Source organism: Pagrus pagrus (assembly GCF_965226575.1).
Source record: "Pagrus pagrus genome assembly, chromosome: 8".
NCBI classification, from domain to species: Eukaryota; Metazoa; Chordata; class Actinopteri; order Spariformes; family Sparidae; genus Pagrus; species Pagrus pagrus.
Window position 1 is genome coordinate 3,380,450 of NC_140192.1, and position 20,986 is coordinate 3,401,435.

General features: G+C 39.8%; 1 protein-coding gene across 13 annotated transcripts in view; it reads left to right on the forward strand.

Annotated features, from left to right (window-relative positions):
- The first annotated feature begins 3,101 nt into the window (after positions 1 to 3,101).
- Positions 3,102 to 20,986, forward strand: part of citb (citron rho-interacting serine/threonine kinase b) — a 63,833-nt gene continuing 45,948 nt past the window's right edge. For 4 of the 13 annotated variants that reach the window (XM_084358936.1, XM_084358947.1, XM_084358941.1 and 1 more), the window contains exons 1-5: positions 3,103 to 3,161; positions 4,436 to 4,498; positions 17,322 to 17,444; positions 19,450 to 19,593; positions 20,083 to 20,202. In XM_084358936.1, coding sequence (XP_084215062.1) covers positions 4,436 to 4,498; positions 17,322 to 17,444; positions 19,450 to 19,593; positions 20,083 to 20,202 — 450 coding nt within the window. In that variant the 5' untranslated portion in view covers positions 3,103 to 3,161. Of the gene's footprint in view, positions 3,162 to 4,435; positions 4,499 to 8,763; positions 8,781 to 12,781; positions 13,021 to 17,321; positions 17,445 to 19,449; positions 19,594 to 20,082; positions 20,203 to 20,986 lie in introns of those variants that run through there. The other 9 variants (XM_084358942.1, XM_084358943.1, XM_084358945.1 and 6 more) reach the window with 6 other exon arrangements.

Below are 20,986 nucleotides of genomic sequence, written 5' to 3' on the forward strand. Positions count from 1 at the left end.
ATGACTTGATCTCATTCTTGAGCTTCATAATATGAAGATCTGAGCTCACAGGACAGCTTGAAAATCTTTTAAAGGACCATTACAACAGAAAATGTGCCTTTTCAGCTGCCAAAAAGTGATTGAAGGACATATACAGTTATTGAAAAGTTATTTCTGCCTAAATATGACTTGATCTCATTCTTGAGCTTCATAATATGAAGATCTGAGCTCAAGAGACAGCTTGAAATTCTTTTAAAGGACCATTACAACACAAAATAGGCCTTTTCAGCTGCCAAAAAGTGATTGAAGGCCAAATACAGTTACTCAAATGTTATTTCTGCCTAAATATGACTTGATCTCATTCTTGAGCTTCATAATATGAAGATCTGAGCTCACAGGACAGCTTGAAATTCTTTTAAAGGACCATTACAACAGAAAATGGGCCTTTTCAGCTGCCAAAAAGTGATTGAAGGCCAAATACAGTTACTGAAAAATTATTTCTGCCTAAATATGACTTGATCTCATTCTTGAGCTTCATAATATGAAGATCTGAGCTCACAGGACAGCTTGAAAATCTTTTAAAGGACCATTACAACAGAAAATGTGCCTTTTCAGCTGCCAAAAAGTGATTGAAGGACATATACAGTTATTGAAAAGTTATTTCTGCCTAAATATGACTTGATCTCATTCTTGAGCTTCATAATATGAAGATCTGAGCTCAAGAGACAGCTTGAAATTCTTTTAAAGGACCATTACAACACAAAATAGGCCTTTTCAGCTGCCAAAAAGTGATTGAAGGCCAAATACAGTTACTCAAATGTTATTTCTGCCTAAATATGACTTGATCTCATTCTTGAGCTTCATAATATGAAGATCTGAGCTCACAGGACAGCTTGAAAATCTTTTAAAGGACCATTACAACACAAAATAGGCCTTTTCACCTGCCAAAAAGTGATTGAAGGCCAAATACAGTTACTCAAATGTTATTTCTGCCTAAATATGACTTGATCTCATTCTTGAGCTTCATAATATGAAGATCTGAGCTCACAGGACAGCTTGAAAATCTTTTAAAGGACCATTACAACAGAAAATGGGCCTTTTCAGCTGCCAAAAAGTGATTGAAGGACATATACAGTTATTGAAAAGTTATTTCTGCCTAAATATGACTTGATCTCATTCTTGAGCTTCATAATATGAAGATCTGAGCTCACAGGACAGCTTGAAAATCTTTTAAAGGACCATTACAACAGAAAATGTGCCTTTTCAGCTGCCAAAAAGTGATTGAAGGACATATACAGTTATTGAAAAGTTATTTCTGCCTAAATATGACTTGATCTCATTCTTGAGCTTCATAATATGAAGATCTGAGCTCAAGAGACAGCTTGAAATTCTTTTAAAGGACCATTACAACACAAAATAGGCCTTTTCAGCTGCCAAAAAGTGATTGAAGGCCAAATACAGTTACTCAAATGTTATTTCTGCCTAAATATGACTTGATCTCATTCTTGAGCTTCATAATATGAAGATCTGAGCTCACAGGACAGCTTGAAAATCTTTTAAAGGACCATTACAACAGAAAATGGGCCTTTTCACCTGCCAATAAGTGATTGAAGGACATATACATCTTTATAGATCTTTATATTATGAAGCTCAAGAATGAGATCAAGTCATATTTAGGTACTGTAGAAATAACATTTGAGTAACTGTATTTGGCCTTCAATCACTTTTTGGCAGGTGAAAAGGCACACTTTCTGTTGTAATGGTCCTTTAAAAGATTTTCAAGCTGTCCTGTGAGCTCAGATCTTCATATTATGAAGCTCAAGAATGAGATCAAGTCATATTTAGGCAGAAATAACATTTGAGTAACTGTATTTGGCCTTCAATCACTTTTTGGCAGCTGAAAAGGCCTATTTTGTGTTGTAATGGTCCTTTAAAAGATTTTCAAGCTGTCCTGTGAGCTCAGATCTTCATATTATGAAGCTCAAGAATGAGATCAAGTCATATTTAGGCAGAAATAACTTTTCAATAACTGTATATGTCCTTCAATCACTTTTTGGCAGCTGAAAAGGCCCATTTTCTGTTGTAATGGTCCTTTAAAAGATTTTCAAGCTGTCCTGTGAGCTCAGATCTTCATATTATGAAGCTTAAGAATGAGATCAAGTCATATTTAGGCAGAAATAACCTCTCAGTAGCTCTACTATGCCTTCAATCAGTTTTTGGCAGGTGAAAACTGTTATTTTATAGGCTTCTGTAACCCTCCCGAATCATGTCTTTCATAGTATTGTCTCCAAATAGTAGGCATAAACAAGAATATTAGATGTACAAGACACATCCAAACATGGGAAGCAAATGTAGAGCCCAGATCAGATAAAAGATAATGCAGAGTCACGAGGATAATTGCAAAAGTGATCATTTCTTTATTGAAAATCCACACCTATAAATCACATTCATTACAATCTAATTCATAAGACAGGGCTAAACAAAGGCATCATACATACCAAGCACATAGGGACATGTCTATCACGTAATTGTCAGGCCTGATTTCGCTACAAACTCCACTTCTTTTGGCCACAGTTGTGATAATTACGTAACAACAAACGTTAAACTTTCTAAGACACATACCTTTGCTATAATTGCGGACGTACAGTTGTGTGTATCTGCATATCATGACCGTTTCATCCAGAGAAAACCAGACGTTTAAACGCTACCGCTCAACGGGCTGCTGTGCGCGCTCCCGCGGCCGGAAATCAGATTCTGGCAGACGATCACTTTTTGGCACGACACCTGAAATCAGGTCAGTTGTTACCACAGGGTTACGATGTTTTGTCCTACCACACAAAATACATCATTACATGTCCCGTAATTTAATTATAAAACGCTAACTTGTCTTAAAAATGGCGGTGGCTAACAGGTGTTTAAGCAGGACTACAGAGGTGGTCACGAACATGGAGACTCATTAGCAGTTAATTGACTAGAAGTTAATTAACTTTACAACGTGTACATTTATGAATTTATAGGAAACATGTACAGTAATTGTGTGGTAAGACGCTTAAGAGTGTTTTATTTTGTAGTCCTAAAACCCGGAAATCAGTTAGCGTTAGCATTTTTGGAATTCCGGTTCCCTCGTCTCAAAGTCTCAATGGGTTTTCTGAATTGGTTTGCAGTTAAATGTCTGAAATAAGGTCAGTGGTTACCACAGGCTAAATATATTTTATCCTAAGGCATAAAATTCATCATTAAATGTCCCATAATGTAATAATTAAGCTTATCTGTCTTAAAAATGGCGGTTGCTAACAAGTGGCTAAATAGAGAGACTTCCGGTGGATCCCATGGGACCATACTTCAGAAAAACTTTGTATAGTACTGAATGGAGAGATTAATTATTTTTTTGTTTGTCAATCTTAAAGATAATTTTCCCAGTCAAGCAAGTTCCAGTTTGTCATTAAACTAATGAAATGTAAGACTGTGAAAATACGTCGTTAATTATAAAGACGACACAGCCAACATTCGGTTAGTGACGTTGTCTAGTTGAACTCTCACCAATACCCATAACTTAAACATTGTAGATCTGCTCCTGTATATTAGCTAGCTCACAAAATTGATGAAGTACCCTTTCACATAACTGTATTTTGTCAGTATGGTCAGTTTTATTGAGACTTTCATCTTTTTATAGTACCTTTTCTGTGCCGAGTTGGCGGCCATGTTGGTGTTTATAACGTATATTGTGCAAGATGATGTGGCTCACTGAGCAGTTTCCCACAAAACTACGGTATTTTACATTATTTATGGCAAATTGCGACTTTCATGACTTAGAAAATTATCCCATGTTTTTTTTTGAGTACTTACAACATTTTGAGTATTTACAAGTGAACAAATTAGGACCGAAACAGCTAGCCTCATGAGTTGGCCTAACTCATGATTCAGTCCTCAGTAGAGTGATGCACCACTTTACATGAAGGGACATAAAAAGGGTAAGTAATCCTACAATAAGAATGAAGTAATCACTACTGCCCATGAACAATACCTAATGTTAATGTTATTGCCAATATATGGCATCATTACTAATAACTAATTAGTAATGAATAAGTCATTACTGGTGATATTCATTGTCTGGTTCAGAATTAATCTGGAGCCTCTCATGAAAAAAGTGGCTAGTATGAACAATTGACAGATATTCATGAACCCATTAGCTACTCAAAAAAGTGGGATTAGGAGTTACTCATTAACTAATGGTTAACTGGCAATTAGTTCCTCATTTGTTCCTCATCTGTTCCCTTGTAACTACTCAGATTTTGCGTCCTGTATTGTCAAGTGTTGCCATCTTTTTTCCACTTGCTGTGTCGCCCAAGCGAGTGAAACGTGAGGCTGTCAGTTGACCCCAACTTCATATAAAACAGATAACATTACTGCATTTTTCATCACATTGTTGAAGCTTAAAACTGTGTGTGTTTCATAGATGAAGGAAGGAGTTCAGTGTGCCTCATCCAAGGAAAACAAAACTCAGGGAACAAAGTCCAAGGTAGACTGCAGCACACAAATACTACATCTTGCACTGTACTTGAGTGTCTCCATTTTATGCTGGCTTCATTCCACTCCAGAGAGACATAATATGGTTTTTACTGTTATACTGTATATTAAAGTACCAGATATGAAAAGTTTTTAAGATTAGTTCCACATTCAACTTTAAAAGGCTTCCAGGCTAGTCCATCAGAACTATAAAACCAATACCGATACCTAAGTACAATTTTCTGATGATATTCATGTGCTTTTACTATATTAAACTATGAATGCAGGATATTTACTCATGGTGTTTTACTTCTTTTACTTAGTAGGATATATCCCATATTATTTTCAGTATTCTTTGTTTTGTGTATTGTGTGTATGTAGTATTTAGTAAGTATGGTGTATTTTAAAACAAATTCAAAATAGATTCATTCAGATCTGTTAAATTGCTAAAAAAAAAAAAAAGTGTAAAAGGGATTTAATTATAGCCGTTCGCATCTTTGGCAGATGTACACATGACTCCATATGTCACACTAGACTCAGCAGTTAGTCATGACTCATCCTCGCAGGCCATCAGCCGGGGCTTTTTTTTTTTAAAGACATGCGGCTAACGTTTATTTTAAAGGTATTTTTCTCAGTTATGTATTTTTTAATAAAGAACTCGATCAAATTCTTCGCCGCAAGCTGGACCTGTTTTAGCTCTTTGATGCGTTTATATGGATCATATGTTTCACAGAGGGAGGGTCAGGGTCATAAATTAAAGGTGAAGATACAATTAGGATTTGGTCGAGATGAGTGTGAGCTGAGGTCAAAGGTTAAGGAATTAACATCCTCACACATACAGCAATATATGTATGTGCGTACGAGCGGCGGATGAAGGGGTCGAGATGGAGTTAGGATGTTGGGGGCGGGGCATCGGTGATGAATGATTACAAACAAAGCCTCTTGAGCTGATAGAATGAAGGCACAAAAGAAGTGGGTCACAGGCTGCTGGTCCACTGTCTTTAGCTCCAGGGGCCGTGGGGGCCACTCAGTGGAGACTCTAATGGGTGATTTCCTGAAAGCACATCAAAACCTCACCGCAGGGCTCAACTGCTAAGCTGAATGAATTTAGCAGCCCACATTATCCTTATTAGTGTAATTCTGCTGATGTTGACTTGATGGCAAATAGAAGGAAAAACAACGACAGTGTTTGTGCTATAGAAAGAATAACAATGAATTACAGCTTGATCAAACAGTTCAGTGAGTAGCTTTTACAATAGTTATTACATTTTCTATTAAAAAACAATATTTATAGTTACAATTTAAATTAATATATATATTAAATGTCAAAACATTATGGCACAGTGAGCACAGCAATGTGTAATGCTACATAATGTTCATGTCATGGTAGGAGAAAAAACTAACACTGTAAATAACATAATTTAATAATTTTTTTAAAGATAAAACAAAACAAACTAAATAAACAAACTCTCTTTGTTTTCATGGCTGAATAAACAAACTGACCTTAAAGGACAATGCAATTTCATGCTGTTTTACTTTCTTTATATTTGGCGGACCCTGCCACCTTTCTAGCTTCAAACAGTGTTCTGGGACCTCATTTTGAGAACAGCTTGTTCATTAATTTATGGAAAAAATAAATATGTCTGAGTTTGTGTTATTACCTCATTGATATTGAATTTCTTCTCCAAAGCTGCACACTGCCCCTTTAAGACTACCACGTTGCCTCGCCTGTGTAAATGTGCCATTTACTGTACTGTACAAACTGACTCTCATTGCTTTTTATTATAGACTGTGGCTCCCTCTGTGGAAAAAAAATGATATTGCATTCACATGCCATTAAATTATGGGTAAACAATCACAGCCTACTTACACTGCATAGATTTAAAGATCTGCACAGATCAGATCTGAAAACTATTTTTGGGGTTGCTGCGTTATAAAACTCCTCAGTGTTATGAATGATTGCCAGTCACTATAAGTATAAGATTTGTTTTTGATAAATGGAGATTATGGTAAGGATTCTTAAATAGAAATGTTATAGATGTCTGCAGCTGTACAGTAGTAACTCACAGTTTACGGAGCTCCGTGCATAGATAGCCTTCTGACCGATTGTTAACGACGTCAAAATCTTTTTCAGTAAATTTACGGGTGGCAAAATCTCATGAAAATGAATAAGCAACTCTGAATTCCCTCAGTGAATCCAGCTCCTTTAATAGTGACAGTTTACAGTGAGCACCTAGAGCAGAGTCTTCCTAGTACTTAGTGTACTGTGCTTATGTAACATCAAGCCTTAGTCATACAGGCCTGACTCTGACTTTTTTTCAACTAATGCAAGGTTGTGCTGTCTGTTATGTAACAGAACCAGGCTCTTCAAACCTCTAGATTGCAGTATTTCTCTCTGATAGCCCCTAACCGCATACATACATGATAGATCAAACAAGATATGGAAATGTAGCTATATTAGTATTTAGCCAGTGGATGGCAGTGTTTTTACACTGGTACTTATTCTAGATGACTTGTGAAGCTTGTGGCACCTGCTGAAGTGGCTGTCTGATCATTTAAGTTCCCCCACCCCCCGTTGACAGTTTCTGCCATTGTGACACCATTTGGTATGTGCAGCTTTTCAAATTTTAACATGTACTTGTATTTTGCAGGAATTCAAAGTGACACATTCTTGAATAAACAGTATCGTGCTTACAATATGTAGAATTTCAGAATCTGAATTGATTCTGAAGTAGTTAATTACAGTATATTTCAGTGAAACCGTCCAGTGAAAACAGTTGATATTAACGGATATCTTGAAGTTGTGATTTACTGACGGGTTGTATTTTCACAGTGGGCAAACTGATGTTACCAAGCAACAAGGTACTATATGTCTCTAAGGCCGATCCCAGCATAATCCTGAAGTAGAGATGGAAAATTACAACTGTTTTGATAGTTTAACTGTATGTGACTTACCAGTGTTAAGGGTATTTAACGTGGCATGAGAAAACAAACAATTGTTTTTATCCAAGATCCCATTTTTTCATTACCATTGCATTAACTGAGGACGCACAGTTGTGTTGTTTGCCACAACAGGCTGTACTGTAGCTGTGAAGGTTTGAAAAATGTGTCAGGCTGACACATATAACACACTGCATTATGTAATGGCGTAAGCTAAAAGTAGGTTATATTCATTAATCATTACACATTTTTTCTCAAGCATATTCAAGAAAATGTCTCTGAATTCGAAGCTTCTCTGCTGCTCAGATACCAGGCTGATTAGGTGTCACTCTAGAGCAGGCCTGTTCAACTGGCGGTGTAGGGATGACATGTTGTTATAGGCTATCCCGGGAGTTAGCATCGGCCTGGTTCCCCTCGACAAGAAGCCTATGGGATTTTTTGGAATTGGATTTTGCAATATCGCTGAAAATAATCTCTGTGGCAAAATAATCTTCGCAGATGAACACCATTTTTGTGAGTTTCGAAGCATAAATGAAATCGCTAGAGGTAAAAAGCTAATGTTAGGCTTAAAACAGACTACATTGTGGTCGCATGACTTAAACGTCACCACCACTAAGCGTCTTACTTCACAATTACTATACATGTTTTCTGTAGTTTGATAAATGTACAAGTTGTAAAATTAGAGTCAAAATTAATTGCCAAGAGTCTCCGTGTCCGTGACAACCTCTGCAGTCCTGCTGAACCACTTGTTAGCAACCGCCATTTTTAAGACACCTAAGCGCTTTATAATTAAACTGTGGGACATTTAATGATGTATTTTATGTTGTAGAACAAAACTTCTAAATATCTTCAGCCTGTGGTAACCACAGACCGTATTTCAGGCATTTAACTGAAAACCAATTCAAAAAAACTCATTGACTTTGAGACGAGGGAACCGGATGTGCAAAAATGTAAAGCGATTTCCAGGTTCCAGGACTACAAACTACACCACTCTATTAAATACAACCTGAAAAAGCGCTCCTGTCATATAGAAGATCTGTGGTACTGTGCTGTAAGCAGCAGCCAATCAAAAATGTGCATCGTTGATGACAAAAGACCGCCTTTTGTGCTCGCCGCTAGTGTCACAGATTTGTAGCTAGCAAGAGTTTCAGAAAACTGATGTGGCACAATGTCACTGTCACCGCTGAAGAAAGGAAACATTAAGGCCGAAAATCAGAACTTCAACAGCAGCTGGACTCAGAAATATGTGGACATTGAAACTGCTGAGGGCAAGCCAGTGTGTTTGCTCTGCAATGTTTGCAAAGGATTACAACCTGCAGAGGCACTTCAACACAGCGCCTGTCCATCTGTCTCCGGTGAGTGACAGCTTCTTAATAGGTGTTTTAAAATAATAAGTAGTAACTGTGACAGAGATTTCGCTGTGATCTGGATGCAGTAAATTGATCAAAAGCAGGCTGAAATAACAACATCATGATGCCGCCTTGTAAAAATAAAAATAAAAATAAATCCATGCTTGGTCAGGTCTGTCGGCTAGACGACAAGCAAACAACTTTAAAAATGCTTGTTTCCTGGCTGGAGTTCGGATCGATCAGGGCTATTCTGTGCTGAAACATATTTCCATGACTTGCCAGGTAGTCCGACTTCCCCTCATGTCAGCTCCAATTTTGTCCTGTCTCAGTATGAACAGATGTCTTACTAAGCAAAATACACAGCAAGAGCAATAAATCTGTAACTTTTGCAATCTTTTTGCTCATTTCTGTGTTTTGCTTTATAGTAAAGGCTGTTATGTTGCTCGGTAAGAGATGAAAAGACACAAAACTAGACCTAATGGTCAATGTTTTGATAACCTTAGCTACATTTTTTATTCATAAGGCTAAATGTATAAAAACCCCACCCATGTTCATGTGCTATTATAATGAAATCCCACTTTATATTAAGTCCTCAAATGAATGCCCAAACATGCCAAAGATCTCTATGTATTATTAGAAAATGACACCACCAATGTATACCTTGATCTATTTCTATTTTATTTTTTATGTTCCTATTTCTTTTTTTAAATTATAATTTAGTTTTACCCTTTTACCCTGTTTTTACAATATTTTATTGTCTCTGTATTAATGTTTTATTCATTAAGACATTTCTGGTTACACTAAAAAATAATGTCAAACTGTAAAAAAGCCAGGTAAGAGATGTCAGAATTGAAAAAATTATACCAAACAGCTGACATGATGTGGTGTAAAATACATGTGTTTTAAATATGTGTTTTACTTTTGGGGCTGTATCACAGCTTTTGTTGCAAAGAAAAATAACTACTTGATGTTATTACATAAAGAAAGCCTATTTATGTCCTTCTTTAATTCAGGATTGCACTAGTTTTTGCAATGTAGCAAAATGAAAGTTATAAAAATGCAGTGGCGTGCTGTGTCAAGTGAAATATGTGGCCCCCGGGCTCTTAGCTTCCTGCAAATGTGGTTGAATAGCTCTGCTCTAGAGGCTTGTGACAGATACACTGTTTCTGAGGCAGGTGATGACCTCATCCTGTGTCTATATAGGGAAGTCTTTAATTGAGGGCTCTTTCTGGATATTTGTTTGTGCAGACACAGATTTCTCTTCAGAACAGATGAGCTTGTCTGCATGAAAGAAGCCTGACGCAACCGAGTGAAAAACTAGAATGGCACTCAGTAGAGTGCATACCTCTGCCTAATCACAACAATCCCCGAGCGTAATACAATATTAAACTCGATAGCCTTGCATCGCTCCAAATTTGAAACCACCCATAACTGCTTCACCATAATTGAAGCTCGCCAGATCCGCATCCAATTGTACTCACTCATAGATACCAGCCACCTAACTACGCCTACAAGATCCATGAATTATGCCCTGAGAAATTAGTGAAAATGTCAAAAAACATCCCGCCCACAGTGTTAAAGAAAAAGTGAAACCATTTATCCAAATCTCCACCACAAGTTAGTGGGTCTACTCTGAGCCGAGACCTGTCCTCCATCCAAGTTTCATAGAAATCTGTTCAGTAGTTTTTATGCAATTCTGCCGACAAACCAACCAACAAACGGACACAGGTGAAAACATAACCTCCTTGGCGGATGCGGACGTGCACGCTTTCATTAGTACTACACACATGAAAGTCTAATTAACAACCACTAAGAAGTATGAGTGAGTCCTGTCCTTGCTCTCTGTCTGCCACTGATTACTGTAACACTCATTGATTGTACAGTACTGTGCTTTCACCTTCTGAGCATTTTGTCCCTTCTGCTGAGCTGATGTAGTACTGCTTGCCAGGTTCGGTTCTGCCATCTGTTACTGTGTGTGTAATCTGTCACTGTTTGTGTGTGTGTGTGTGTGTGTGTAGCTTGTAAGTCAGTATCACAGTGACGTGTCACTTGGCTAACGTTGGCATTAAAACAAGAAATTAGAGGTGAGGCTGAATTAGTGTGTCAGACACTTGGGACCTTGTTAGGTTGTGACATGACATCTACTGTAACACTGTTTACTCTGGTATGTTAATACTTCCATATGCTTCGTTACATCTTTATCCGTGTGTTGTTAAAGTGTAATCTGTTACAGTGTACTCTGTTACAGCGGCATTAGGAGATTGTTCTGATGCAGTGCACAGAGTCAAGGCTGGAGGGGTGTGAGTGACAGTTTGTTGCTGTGTATTATTGTGATATATTGTTAGAAAGCTTGTGTTAAAGGGACCCTGTGGAGTTCATGGCAGCTAGAAGCACTATTGATAAATCTGTTCACGTGTGCGTCCACCGTTTTGTTTTTTAGTGTCATGCACAAGGACACATTTGCACGAGGCGGTACGTATTTACATATTTCGTTTGAAGGTGTCACACATTTATCACTAATTGACAGTTGGCGGCCATGAAGAAACACAGCAATGCCCAGTGAAGGTGAGGAAGAGGAACACTGTACGCTCGCCTGCAGGATATAACTAAAGTGTTTTCATGAGAAACACTGAATGTTAATGTAAATGTGTTCGTCAGGGAACCTTCAAAGGGTAACTTCACCAATTTTACACATTAAAGGAGCACTATGTGATTTTTAGAGAATAAATTCAAACTCTTTTTATATTTACAATTTTAATGAGGTAATAATATGTAATAGAAATATAGAAAATATTTATTTTGAATAAACAAGGTGTTCTTTGTTTGAGTTTGTGAGTTTGTTTACTCACTATGAAACCAAAAAGAGTTTGTTTATTTAGTTTGTTTAGACATTAAAACCACACAGTGCTCCTTTAAAGTGTGTTTACAGGTCTAGGGGGAGAAGCTGCATGTGATCTTATAAATTGCCTGCAGTGATGCCACTCAGTGGCTTAATTGCATTGTGGGTAATGTAGGCACCAGGTTTTGAAAAAGAGGAGGAGGGCTTGGAAAAATGGGCGATATTTCTGGTTCTGCTGTATTGATTTTGATCACCTGTCCATCATGACTCCAGCAGTGTTATAGGAGTGCACTGTCACTGGAGGCAGTTTATCAGATGACATGCAGCTTCCTCAGGATCCACAAAAGGCTTTATACAGCTTTTTTTCGCATGCAAATGATTATTAGTAGAAGCATTAGTGAAAATGTGTAAAATAGATGACGTTACCCTTTAAGTCTGAGTTGTGTCCAGAAGCAAAAAGCCTTTATTGGAGAAAATGGTTATCATGACCTCTGCAAGAAGAATAAAGGTGGATTTAAGAATCTTATATAAACAAACATTTAATATTTATAAGTATTGTTCTGCACTTTTGCTAAAAACCTTGAAGCACTTTACTTTTCAACACTACTATTTATGAAACATTCTCCGTGCTAATTTTACTATACTGGCTTCTTTCCTCAAGCGACAACCTGCATCTCTTCTTTTTTTTTAAAAATGTTCTCGTTCTTGTTTACTTGCAGGCAAAAGCAGATCCTGACTGTCATAACATCCTCGTCCTGCCAGTTTTTAAATTGCTTCTGTTCACTTAGAGCAGGTTTAGTACGAGGTCACTTGTGTTGAGTCACTAATGAGCTGCACAATTAAATGAATCTTCGGTAACTGACATGATCGTACTGTAGTTTGCAAGTATTGGGAGCTGACTGTTATCGCAGTGTGTCAAGCTGCATACATTAGTGTGATTAGTGACGGCTGCTGCAGTATAGGGAGAGGAAGGAAGAGTCGGGGGGGGGGGGGGGGGGGGATGAGGGAGAGCGATTGACAGAAAAGAGAGATGGGGGGAGGCGGGTGAGAGTTTCCTCTCACTCTCTACAGTATGTGATCGCTGGTCTGCTGCATTACTCCACAATGCCATTTCTCAGTAGTCCTCCACTCCCTCCCTCTCTCCTCCGCTCTGTTTCTGTGTTAGCAGTAATCTCCAGTCGCTCTCGCTGCCTCACAGCTCTCTGCCCTGCCACAGCACATCTCTCTCTCCCCTCGGCTCCACGCTCTCCCCAGTGAGGATGACATCCCCGAATTTGATGAACCAGCGAAGCTCTCATTCCGGCTGGTGGCTTCCGAGGGAGACCCCACATGAACGGGCTTACTGGACGAGGTGGTGCCGCGTCTAAGGAGCTTGGTTAAGAAAACATCAGCTGTAGCAGCCTCTGAGTAAGTGCGATACTGTTTTTACTTATCAAAGATAAGGAAGGGGGGTGAGGGTGAGGTGAGTTGTTTTTGCTTTACAGCTGTGAACTGCTACAGTGCATCGTTATTTTCTCCGTCTCAGCATGATGGAAGTATTACGTGACTGATTGATTGACTGACACTACAGCTGAGGATTTATGGACTGATGTTGATAGCATGGGTTGCACCGATGCTTCTGCAGCAGCTGTATCTTGTCTATCAGGAATGAGCTCTATTCCCGGTCACGACACTGAAATGCTGTGTCTTTGTTTGCCCATTCCTCTTCATTGCTGTGCTTACTGTAGCATACACTCATACAGATGGCTATCGCTCCCCTGGGGTGGCGTTCAAACTCTGCACTGTTTGTATATGGTCACAGTGACACCGCTGCACGCTTATATCACACCTCTGATCGATCTACACCGAGGCCGAGGAAGTTTTGAGAGAAAGTTGATCCATCACGCAGGGTTTTGCCAAATGATCGCAACTAAGCGTCCAGTTGATGAGGTGTCGTAGTAGTCGGGGGTTGTCAGATTCAGTCCAGAGAGAAAGCTGAAATTACAAAGTGAGTCGGAAAAAGTATGACAAGATGAAGACTGTGGTTGGAGGAATGTATCTCTATGGTAACAGCAGGTTTTGCCAAGGGTAGAGGAGAGGTGAAGGGAGCGTGCTGCTTCTTTCTGGCGCCTATTCAGCTGGATCATAAATTACAGTACTGACAGGACTTCTCAGGACAAAACAGAATATTAATGAAGAGATTGTGGGAGAGACGGAGAACAAATTATAGATGGAGAGATGGATCATCGCAGTATTATGCACAGCAACCAGATAACGTGATTCACGCTTTAACATACAGTGTATTCATTATGGTCAAAGGTTTGGCAGGAGGGACTGTGCAGACGCATCTGTTGGTGTTTACTTTAATTTGTGTTTACCTGTTTGTGGAGACAAACCAAATTGGTGGTGGCGGCACAGAGGAAAATGAGGGACACCTGCGCGTAGTCGAAACACAAACCAACTCTCTGCAGAGCAAATCTGTCAATGCTAATGTGAGCTCTGATGAGAGAGAGAGACAGAGAGAGAGAGAGCTCTTCCGTTGCATATCCTCAAGTGTCATTTTCCCAAAAGCCTCCTTCAGAAGCCCACACTGATCCTCTTTGTCATTTGGATTTGTGATATAATGACAGACTGGATTTTTGAAGTGCTTTCCCAAGTGCTCAGCGCACTTTTATGGATTGTGATGAACAGTCAACTCGGCCACCACAGATGGGTGATGCATCAGTGTCAGATCACTGAGGTGCAGGTTTGAAGCTTTGGCAGCCCGAGTGGAAGCGGTTATTAGTGCCACACTGAACCCACCTTGTTATGTAATCACCATCCGACAGCCTTGTCACTGGAAAATTTAGGGAAAATATCAGTCAATTCTTTTGACTATTGCAATAGTTTTAAAATAACAACTTATCTCGCTAAATATGTAATCACCAAAACCAGTTTTTAACTGTTTCAGGGTAGAATTTTCCTTCTAACATCTCATCGAACAAACAACTATCCATTTCTGACCAGTGTTTGTCTTCCTTTGTTTATTTTGGTCCTTTAACCATCAGGCCACATGCATAAAGCTCTCCAGAGACACTTGCAGCACCTTCAGGCTATATATATGTGTAAACTTTACACAATTTTCTTCTCTAACTACTCTAAAAATATGTTTTGAAAAACTCTCCAAATGTATTAAAATGCCTTCAGATGCTCTCATGCATGAATTGTGCCAACCGATGCAAATGCACCAGGCCTATTATGCACCTTGTACTATCAAGAACAGATTCAGTGGATGAGGCTGCATTTTACGGATTGGCCCGGGTTAATCTTCAAAGCCTGTGGTGTTTAGCAGGAAACTACGGAGCTGGAAAACCACATTTGAGTCAGAGAACTGCTGCAATTGCAGAAGCCTGAAGCCCTCAATCTTCCCTTGCATGACTGTGGTATTACTAATTTGTTGTTGTCATGACAATAGGCATAAAATGCCTCTTAGTTTATGTGGAGAGGGTGGACTGAAAGATCAAACCAGAGGGGAGTAGATGGGAGAAGGACTGCGAGCTTGGTTTTTAGAGAAGAATCTGTGCCACTACAGTGTTGCAACAGGTCTGTGATTCACCGCTGCCTACAGCCCATACAGTAGCACTGGCCCCTGGTCACCCTGCAGACTGAATGTAGAGCAACACCATGACTGGGATGCAACCTCTATCCACTCTCCTCCTCTTCAACAACTCTGACTCACAAGCCCAGCACACATTATTCAACCCACGAAAAAGAGCTCCTCGACTGAGTTAGAAGCCAGTGTTCCTCAGTGAATGTGACCGTTCTGTTGCTGATGAGCTCCCGTGAACAAGTGGCGTTTGTGGGACATTTATGATTGCATGTACTGTAGTTGAGATGCTCGCACAGTCTGTGAAACCAAGCAAGAAAATGTGGGATGGTTTTCTGGACTGGAGCGAGGTGTCAATAACAAAAATATGGAATCGGCAAACACAGAGAGACCAGCTCACCGGTCGAACCGCCTTTCCTGCAGTTGTAATGAGCTTCTTAAAAGTATAGCATAGTTATCAGTAATTGCTTTCAGGGAGCTAATTATTGCAGAGGAGGAGCCCAGCTGCACAGTCTGTTAGCTCAGCTCATTATGGGCGGTCAGCTAGCACTTGAGTCTAGAAGGAAGGCAGCCAGATCTGAGTCCCATCTGGTCCCTCATGCTAGGATGGCACGCTGCAAACCACCAAGTTAACCACTGGCTGCCTGTTGAGAAAGTTCTCCTCATTGTTAAGAAGCATACAACACTAAATCATGCAGCGCTGTTAGTGTCTCAGCACACATAGATGTATGGGGCTCATTAAGCAGGTTCAGAGCTCTGCAAGCTGCCAGGAGATGCGAAACAGGAGCTATTCTTGATTCTTCTGTGTCTCCTGGTCAAAACACTTTGGGTGAAAGTCTTGAGGTAACAATGAGCATCAATGCAAACAGGACATATTGGCACCTCATCTAAATCAGACAGATTTATGGCAATATCTGCCACTGAGGTAACATGCTTACAGGCTGAGGGATCAGCAGGTGCCAGTGAAAGCTCACCTCAGCTGACGCTCTGCTCATGCCATCATCACTCATTCACAAGCCACCTGCTCCGGTCTCATGTCATGCCAACGAAACTGGAAGACCAGGCAGCGTTGTGATGCAGCTCCGACACATGCTGTGTTTGTGTGTTACCGAACAACATTCCCCACAAACGACCCCTCGAGGCACGAGGATAACGACAGTCACATTTCTGGGGGAAATAAGCACCAGAGTCATCTGTCCAGATAATATCTGTTGTTTATCTGCAACGTCTGCATGGTTTTTGTTTTTTGTTAACTCCATGTAATCATCTGGGCAGTATCGTTAGCATCCCGCTGGTCACAGACACAATAGAGCACACTCAAAAAACTGACAGGCAATATAAATGACAGTTAAAACACATAGCACTTCGCCACGGTCCACATGTTAGCTGAGCTCGAGCTGAGCATGTTACTGTAGGGAAGGAGTGGAAGGTGAGCCTCTGCTTTTAATAGACATTCTCCCTCTGTCGCTCATTCTTCTGCCTGCCTCTTGATCACAAAAGCTGCCAAATATATCCAGTGGTGGTAAAAGAGGCTGTTGTGCGAACACGAGCGGGCTATTTATAGTATCTGTTAAGCTCGAATATGAGTGCATGTTTGGTCAGCGCAGTATGAATCTCTTCGGGTGTTCTCACTAAAAATACCTTCACTGTGAACAATGTACATCTGCTAGTTATCCGTGTGATCGTGTTGGACACGTGGAGATAGAAGTGTCACATTAATAGGTTACTAGGATTATGTGAGTTTCTTAATTCCTCGGTGATTGATTGCTGAATGCCATCCTTGATTTTCGAGGTAATAATAAGGGCTCATTTGCTTGATTAGCTATTTGTATAAACGTGAATATATCTAGTTTTGATTGCAATAATCACAACTGCAATGAATTCATGTATCTGAACATTTAGATGCATGAATTCAGTCAGCTTTGGCTCTTATGTCGAGTGGTAGAGATACATATGGAGGATAAATAATTTCAGACTGACAAAAAATCTATACAGTATGATTATAAAAGGTTAGTGTTTTATATAAGAGCATTGAGTCAGCCCTTCAGTGTTCGAGAGCTTGTGCATAAAGGCTGTTTACTGTCATGTGTTTCTCCCTCTATCTATCTCCCATCCTCTCTCTTCACGCTCTCCTCTCCTGCAGATCAGTGACTACATCCAACCAACATCTCTGGATAAGACCATCGTCTTTGGGAAGAATCTCATTAAAAACGACCAAAACAGCCAGAATTGCCGGACACATGTCACAGGTATTACTCTTCACATGGTAAGAGTTTGTTTCCAGAACGAGCTAAATCAGCCATCTGTTTGTCAGTTTGTCTTTACACTGTAGTAGTAGTAGTGTGTGTGTGTTTATGTGTCTTGGTGTTCCACGTCATTCGAAACTATTTGTGAAAATGGAGCCGTCCTTCTGGGGCGAATCCTTGACAGATGTACAGAGTACATCTCTCTGCTGTTGAGCTCAGAATAACTTATGGCTCTCTTTAACACAATGGGTGAAATAACAAACAAAAGCAACCTAAAACTAATAAAAGAAGATATATAATATTACGATCTTTCCCCTGTAATCGAAAACCTGTGAAAAGAGAGAACAGAGTTAATTGATATGTTAAACATGTTGTTGCACTGTTGTGGAGAGCATCCATCTTTCCTCCCTCTCCTCCCAGCGTGAAATAAACAGTCAATGGTGAGTTAACTTACCAACGTAGTGAAATGTCATAATGTATAATGAACGTAAGATACTTAGGTATTGGCTTGATTCGAACCCAAACTGTAATGTTTATTTCTAACCCTAACCAAGTAGTTTTCTTGTCATAACCTGACCGTACGAAGAAGGTCCAGTATGTGTGTCGCTTACGCTGCAACGGCCATGTTTGTTTTGGGAACAGTGATTTATTTAGTTTTGTGTTGAAAATCTTTTCAGTCGTTTAGGGATGAAGATGTTCTCCTTCCACAACCTCTTTATCAAATTTCATCATTCTTTTCCCTCCATAAATAAAGTTCTCGATTTTTTATAAAATATGCCTTTTACATAAAAAAGTACTTGTTATTTCTATAAGTTACAGAAAGGAAAACATTAAAGGGGCACTATGTAGTTTTGGAGAAGAAATTCAACCTCAGAATTATAATATTTACAATATTAATGAGGTAAGAATACAAAACTTTTTTCCATAAGAGAATAAAAAAGCTGTTCTCAGAGGAAAATAAGGTCCCAGAACACTGTTTGAAGCAAGAAAGGTGGCAGGGTCCTCCACATATAAACAAAGTAAAACAGTATAAACTGTGTTGTCCTTTAAGGTCGGCTTGTTTATTCAGTTTATTCAATAACAAAGACAAAGAGAGTGTGTAACAAATTCTGATTTTACAGTCAGACATGTGAATCCTCTGCGGTGAATATAATCTTTTGGTGAATTTGCTCAGCTGGCTGGTAGTAAGATTCAAAACATTACATATTGACCTACTATTTTGTCTTGTAATAGTAATAAAAACAGTAACAAAATAGTGTAATATATAATCGTAACAAAATACAGAAAGAAAAATGAGCATGTGGTTCAGTATCTTCCACACAGCAGCTTGCAGTGATGTGTGAAGCCACTTGCAAAACAGGGACGACTCCATTAAGATGTACAACAATAGCTAAACCTCTTCACCACCTCCATCCCTCCATAAGACGTCATTTTAGATACAAATATCTATTTTTGGTAGATTTCAGGAACATGGTCCTAACATTATCCTGTGTTATATTCAGACCACTATGCAACATCTTGTGATCTGTGCTGGGAATGACCAGATATTTTTAAAAAGTGTTGGATTCCAGTACAGTGTGTCGACCCACTGCTTTTTATGGCTCCAGCCCCCATGCTGTGGTGCTGTGGTGCCGTGTTGTTGTGAGCATGTGTCTGCACTCTGACTGTGTGTTTGTGTTGCTGGTCTGTGCTGTGTTTCTCTGGCCGTGCAGCAAGCCTCTGCTGTTTCTCCGGTTTCCAGTGCTCCTCGGGCCTTGTAATGCTGTAAAGGCACATCTAATTGTATCATCAATCGCTACCAATGACATGTGCCACCAAACAAGTCCAGCCTTGCACACTTGAACACACACACATTATAAATATATTGTTGTTTAGACAGTAAGAAGACGATATCCTTAACACAGTTACAGTCTGAAGGAACACTGTAACAAATGTATCCACTCAGATCCACGGGCCCCAGAGATTCATTAAGTGAGACTAAACTGTCAGAGTAAAGTGAGGTCCATGCTGTGCTGTTGTTTCCAGGTTGAGCAGGAAATCTCACTCGTCCAGAGGAAGATGTCTGACCTGGAGTCAGTGTTGCAGCAGAAGGATATAGAGTTGAAGGCCTCAGAGACCCAGAGGACCATCCTAGAGCAGGACCTGGCAACCTACATCACAGAATGCAGTGTGAGTAGGCCTACACTGTTACTACGGGGGACTTTGTAGATGACAAAGAGCAAGTCCTCATAACGTAAATCATAAAAGGGGCTCTATGTAACAATGTAACGTAAGATGACGTGAAAAATGAGACTTTACAGTCTCTCTCGGTTGCCTGCAGGTCGGATTTTCTGCGACAGTCCAAATGATGTGCCTCGTCTCAGTGCCTCTCTCTGCTCCACTAGCAGAGAGCAATGGTAGCTAACGTTAGTTTAGAAACAGAGTCAGCGGACATAAACTAACGACGAGTCTTGGCTTGAGGTTAGGTGAGGTTTAGGTCACTGGTTATGGTTGGAGTGAATGTAAGCCAATGTAATGTCCTCTGAAGTGATGAAAACATGTCTGTATACATGCACGTTCATTAGGATTTGACTGCAATGAGTGCAATTGGACATTCACATTATATCCAATTATTGCAGAGCTGTTACTGATCATACTGTATGTATGTGTCGATTTCAGAGTCTAAAGCGCAGTTTGGAGCAGGCTCGCATGGAGGTGTCAAAGGAGGACGATAAAGCGCTGCAGCTTCTGCATGACATCCGGGAGCAGAGCAACAAGCTGCAAGAAATCAAGGAGCAGGTAGGACGGCAATCGTGGGTGTCATCTTGGTCGGTCAGTGGATTGAGATGTATTTTATTTACTCCTAATGTTGAGGGTGCGGCAAAGCAAACTGATCAACTAACTGACATAACAATCATTTTAAATGTAATTGTTGTACAACTCCTGAAACAGCGAGCAAATGAAATGATCTCTCTTCAGTGACAGAATTTTTTTCGAGTCACCCAGGCTGAGTGTGTGGGGTGTATGTGTTAATTAGCCAGGCACATGATGTTGGAGTCTCTGCAGGGATGTAGTCAGTATAACAGTAAGCACCTACTGTACAGCATATTTAAATACGCCTCGCGTTGCAGCACCATATTTATGTGAATTATTGTGAACTTTCTTTAAAAATCCTTGAACTTGAGTATAGAACGTCATCTATTGAAAAAGATTTTTGTTTTGCACACTATGCGTGAAGACTTACAAGAGATTCACTTCACAATACGTGAAAAAAAACAGCTTTAAGTTCATTTAAAGTTAATTGGTTTATTTGCAAGAGAAAGCATCTTCACACCAAGCTGGTGATACAATTTGTGTATCAAGTGACTGCTGGGTCAGCTCAGTGTGAATCTCTACGGACAAAGAAGCCAGAGGAGCTTTACTGTACACGCAGCCCTTTAATTACTGAAATGTAATGCGATGAGTGTGCGGCATGTGTGAGTATTTTTGCGTGTGTGTGTGTGTTCCTGCATGTGTGGCAGCACCTCATGACCGAGTGATGCCAGCTGTGACAATTAAGCTGTTACAAGACTGACAGATCAGG